Raw genomic sequence first — 5,764 nt, forward strand, 5'->3', positions numbered from 1 at the left:
AAAAAAAAAAAAAAAAAAAAAAAAAAAAAAAAAAAAAAAAAAAAAAAAAAAAAAAAAAAAAAAACAAATGAGATGCTAATACATCAGGTTCCAGAACTCCAAGAAGGAAGAAGGCTGATGGTAAAGAGGGGCTCTCTCAACAGAGATAAATATGCATCAGACTAGCAAAACCGGCTAGTGCTCCCAGTTCCCAGCACTCAGGAGATAAAGGCAGGGTAATCTGGGAGTTCAAGGACAGCCTGATCTACTGTATAGGGAGTTCCAGACCCCACCTAGATACAAAACAACAAAAACAAAGTAAAAGAAGTAAGCAGCTCCGCGTCTGGGGGAAGGAAGGATAAGCCAGGGCAGAAAAAGCTGCCTTCTATGCACGCGCGAGTGAGATTACTTAAACCCTAATAAGGGAGACAAAGGGAGCTGGGTTTTTAATTGGATGAGGTGCTGGGCGTGGTAGCACGTGCTTAGCCTTCCCAGCACTTGGGAAGTGATGGGAAGAGGAGATAGTAAAGTGGAGGTCAGCCTCAGCTAGACCACAGAATTTCCTTACTGCTCACAAAAGGGAGAAACAGATTTATCTCCACAGATGAGGATCTTCTCCCACCGCTGTTAATAGCACTTGTTACACGTACTTGTTCCTAAGTCGCCTACATGCACGTGTTAAATGTATAGGATTACATATAGGTAGGTCCCACTTAGCCCAGACTGGCCTAGAACTTGCTTTGTAGTTAAGACTGGTCATGAGCCGGGTGTGGTGGCACACACCTTTAATCCCAGCACTCCGGAGGCAGAGGCAGGTGGATTTCTGAGTTCGAGGCCAGCCTGGTCTACAGAGTTCCAGGACAGCCAGGGCTACACAGAGAAACCCTGTCTCAAAATAAAAAAAGACTGGTCATGAACTCCAGATATCCCGCCTCCCAGGTAGATGGCCCTGGAAAGGGGATTAAACAATTTGCCTTAGGTCATAAAGCCAGAAAGCTCCCCACGTGGGATTTATTCCACGTTAACTATGAAACTGGTCTCCACTAGGGTAAAACTGAAAACCTACTTTGGTGGCTCTTCAACCCTCACAAGCCCCACTTCCCCTAAGGTGGCAATTCACATTCCATATTACAAGCTAGACAGTGTCCCACAACGGGATGGACAGATGCCTAAGCCTAAGATTCCACAGGCTCTAATCTGTTCAGGCATTTACAAGGACACCAGGAAAAGGGTACTTACTGGCTTTTTCCATATTTTAATGATGACGCACTTCATATTTTAATGATGACGCTAATCTTAATCATTTTATTATTTAATTTTATTTAGTTAGAATAGTAACCTTGATATTCACATCAGAATGCACAGCAGGGATCCAGGAATATCTTGTTAGGATGTAACAAAGTTAAAAAAAATCCCGGCAGAACCAAACACTGGCCGCAGCTTAACCTGTGTCCAGGTGGGTGACACAATGACTGGTAACAGGCTTCACTCGGTACACTGGCCTAGCTCCAGGGTCTTCATGGCTTCCTCCAGCTTCAGCACTCCTGCATGAGAAACACCAACAGGAGGATTTTAAGAGTCGAACAGGAGGAAGGCCGCATGATTCACCATCTCTTTAAGCATGTTTTTTGTGGACCTCTAATTAGAACCAAGGCTCCACTGGGCCAGTTGTAACATTCCTAGAAACCTGGAGAAGGGAGTGGGGTGGGGCAGGGTTACCTCAGTTAATCCTGCCCAGAGGGGTAAGTCCCAACCCCTTCTCACCTTAAGACTTACCTCTGGGCCCCCAAACTCCAAAAAGATTGTCAGACACAGCCTAGAGACCAAGGAGTCCCAGGTGATGCCCCAAAGTAAGGCATCCGCAGGGGGGATCCGAGCAGCGGAGATGTGAAAAGGGAGTAAACTCTGTGGAGGCGGGAGGCTGCTCCGCCGCACTTTTGTTCAGGGCACCCTTTAGAGACTCTCACCTCTTTGCTGGCGCAGGCGGTATCTCTCAGCCATGGACTGAAGCATCCATTTAGCCCGAACCTTGTTGTTTTGAGAGCCATAAATGAAGACCTCGGTAAGTTCTTCGGGAGATTCCAGGTTCTTCAGCTCAAACATGGCTTGGCTCACCTGCTCGATGCGAGGCATTCGAGATCCCTGTGGGCCTGTTGGGGAAAGGAAATGAGCGCTCCAAGGACCCGGAGCTTTGGGCCTTGGCAGCGGAGTCAAGACTTCGCTACTCACCAAACAGAGATTTTAGCACCAGCGACTGGACCTGGAATACTTCTGGATCTTTCAGGTCTTCAGGAACTTTCACCCACGGGGGGATGTCTTTACGGGTCACGAGTGTTCCCATCATAATTCCTGCCAAGGAACTAGACTTCAGCGAAGACTAGATCAAGCTTATCCACGAAGGCCCACAGCTCCAGGTTCAGGAAGTTTTAGCACTTGTGAGGGCGGTGTTTGACTTGACCACGCCCATTAAGGGCCCGCCTCCTATGGGGCCCAATCCCAGGCTGCTCCCTCAGGCTATGCCGGAGGGAGACTAAACCAGGCCTCAGGGCTGATTCAAGCTAACTAGGTTTGTCCCGTGTACTGCCTTGTTTATCCCAATCCAGGGGTTGGGGGGGGGGGGCCTTGGGAATAGAAGTCAGTGCTGTTGACCTTGTTCTGCGAAATAATTGATGGGGCCTGAACCCCAAGAAAGTGGAGAATCCACGCTGGAAAGTTCAAAGATTTCTAAAAGACTATAGCTTTTCCCATCCCGAAAGAATCGGATCCTGGGACCTCATTTTGTCAGATGCCAGAGCAACTCCCAAGAACGCAACAACGATTCTTGTCATTTAATAAAAATGAAAAGGAAATTTAGGATTTCATTCATTTTACTAAAAGCTCTAGGTGCCTTTAAAGTGTACCCACTATCTTCCTTCAAGGGTCTGGTTTGGATGGTTCTTCTCTGGGTAGCCCTGGCCATCCTGGAACGCACTCTGAAGACCAGGCTGGCCTCTAACTCAGAAATCTGCCTGCCTCTGCCTCCCAAGTGCTGGGATTAAAGGTGTGTGCCTCCACTGCCCTGCACGCCTGGAAGTCTTAGGGCATTCATTGCTTGACAATAGAGACAATGAAACAAAACTGGTCAATTGTCACATAAAGAGAGAGACCCCCCCTTTTTTTAAATAAGATTGAAGGGCATTAAATGTGCTAATGTTCTCAACTCAAAGACTATTTCAATGCAAGGAAGAAAACAAATATGAACAGCATTACAAAAATTGTTTAGAAATGTCCACAGAGTGTCCAGAATAAACACTTGGGAGGTAGGAGAAGCTGGGTTCAAAGCCAGACAAGGCTATGGTGCGAGACCCCTTTTCCACAACAACAAAAGTGGGAACTTGAGAGCTCAGTCTTTAAGAACACCTGTGTGGTTATGCGTAGGTAAATTTAGGTGTTTTGGAGGCCAGAGATCAGAACCCCTGGAGACTTCCAGGATTACATAGGCACTAAAGGACCTAAATTTGGATCTCCTGAAAAAGCAATAATCCTTCCTAACTGCTCACATCTCTCCAAGTGTCTATGCCCTCAACTCTCCTGTAGTTTTGATTTATATTTCTATAGTGTAGGAGGTTATAGATGAAAAAGATAAAATAAAATGGACAGAACATGATTGCTCTTAGGTATGATGGAGAAAGTGGCCAAGAAAGTGAACAACAAAGGCCTGATAACTGCGATGGGTGGGTGGGTGGGGTACATAGGGAAGGGCACTGGGGGAAGGGCAGCCCAGGCCCTGGACAAGAGAAGTTTAAGGTAGGGAGGGGGCAGGGTATGCTAGACTGGAGGCAAGGAAGAGTGCAGGCAGAGCCAGGAGGTCAGGTTGATTTAGGCATCTCAGCCATTTGTCTGGGATTTGAAACCTGTTACATGCGCTTCGTGTGGAGGTCAGAGGACAACCTAGAAGTTGGTTCTTTCCCTCCACAAAGTGGGTTTTAAAACTTGAACTAGGGACAAGTTCCTCTACCCACTGAACCATCTCAGCCATCTTTGTTGTTTTCCAAGATTGGGATTTGCACTAGCACCACCCAATCTCTTGATGATTTTTTTATTGAACAAGAAAATGGAAGTGCTATACAGCATCAGTTTGCTAAAAAAAACAAGACACTTTGAGGAGGCATATCTAAACCGTCATAATTTCTAAGTCTTCATCTCTAATTCCTTTGGTTGGAGGGGCAACAGAGCACTGAGAAACGGGATACTCCCAACCCCCATCCCCGGTTTTCCAAGTCAGAGTTTCACTGTGTAGCCCGGGCTGTCCTGGAACTCTGTAGACCAGACAGGCCAGGAACTGAGAAATCTGCCTGCCTCTGCCTCCGGAGTGCTGGGATTAAAGGCGTGCGCCACCACTGCTAGGCTAGAAACTGGAAGTTTATATCTTCAATTTTAAAAGGGTATTAGAGGCAATCCTGCACAAACTCTGTGTGTGTGTGTGTGTGTGTGTGTGTGTGTGTGTGTGTGTGTTGTGGTTTTGACAGGATCTCATGTAACTTGTGCTACTGTGCTGGCCTCTAACTCCAATCTGGGCCTCACCCCATGGGCTATTCTCTAGAGGTTTAAAAGCTAGCTTCAGCAACAAGGAGCATTATTGCAGGGGCTTGGAGACTTTGTAAGCTGTCCGACAGGTTCTATACTTGTTACCCGGAGTCTGAGAGAAGGTTGTCTAGAGGACTTCCTTGATGCTTGCTGAGTAGGCCAGAAAGAGAAGGCAGAGGGTTCCTGACACCTACAGATACAGATATTTGGGGTGTGTCACAGAGAAAGCCTCTCCTTTCCAGTGCCTGGGGCACCCTTTTCATGCTACCCTTAGTACCCAGCCCACACACACATACAGCTCCCCAACTTCTGTGCCAAAAGGTGGAGCCACCACGTCTTCTTTCTTCCCTCCTTCCTATTAAAATAAAAAACAAAGAGCATATCCTGTATGGCTAGTGAGCCATGCTTACTAGGTAAAAACAGGAACCAGGTACTAGTCAGGGTTCTCTAGAGCCACAGAACTTATGGATAGTCTCTATATAGAAAGGGAATGTGTTGATGACTTAAGAGTCTGTAGTCTAAAAAAAAAAAAAAAAAAAGAAAGAAAAAAGAGTCTGTAGTCCAACTCCCAACAATGGTCAGCAGCAGCTGTGAATGGATCTAGCAGTTGCTCAGTCCCACAAAGCATGCAGCTGAAGAGAAAAATCTCCCTTCTTCCAATGTCCCTATGCAGGTCTCCAGCAGAAGGTGTGGCCCAGACTAAAGGCCTGGATCTGGGACTTGCTTTGTCCCAGATGACCTTGAACTCAGAGATTTCCCTATCTGCTGGGATTCATAGCCATTATGCCTCAAGATCTCCATGCCAAGATCCAGATCAGAAATTTTTATCTCCCAGCCTCTAGATTAGGATCACAGGTGAGCCTTCCAATTCTGGATTGTAGTTCATTTCANATATAGTCAAGTTGACAACCAGGAATAGCCACTGCAAACCCCAAAGTCTGAAATCTTTTTTTTTTCTTTTCTTTTTTTTTTTTTTTGGTTTTTTTCGAGACAGGGTTTCTCTGTGTAGACCAGGCTGGCCTCAAACTCAGAAATCCGCCTGCCTGTGCCTCCCAAGTGCTGGGATTAAAGGCATGAGCCACCACTGCCGGGCCTTTTTCTTTTTTTTTTTAAATTAATTAATTTATTATATTTAAGTACACTATAGCTGTCTTCAGACACTCCAGAAAAGGGAGTATCAGATCTCATTATGGAGGGTTGTGAGCCACCATGTGGTACT

General features: G+C 46.2%; 1 protein-coding gene across 1 annotated transcript; it reads right to left on the reverse strand.

Annotated features, from left to right (window-relative positions):
* Nucleotides 1–1,279: 1,279 nt before the first annotated feature.
* Dppa5 (developmental pluripotency associated 5) lies at nucleotides 1,280–2,388 on the reverse strand. The gene is made up of 3 exons (XM_021208097.1): nucleotides 2,209–2,388; nucleotides 1,947–2,129; nucleotides 1,280–1,523 (listed from the first exon to the last, which is right to left on the reverse strand). The coding sequence occupies exons 1-3, from the start codon at nucleotides 2,321–2,323 to the stop codon at nucleotides 1,465–1,467; spliced, it is 357 nt and encodes a 118-aa protein (XP_021063756.1). The 5' UTR covers nucleotides 2,324–2,388; the 3' UTR covers nucleotides 1,280–1,464.
* Nucleotides 2,389–5,764: the final 3,376 nt, after the last annotated feature.

The sequence above is a fragment of the Mus pahari genome, chromosome 10 (assembly GCF_900095145.1).
Source record: "Mus pahari chromosome 10, PAHARI_EIJ_v1.1, whole genome shotgun sequence".
Taxonomy (NCBI): Eukaryota; Metazoa; Chordata; class Mammalia; order Rodentia; family Muridae; genus Mus; species Mus pahari.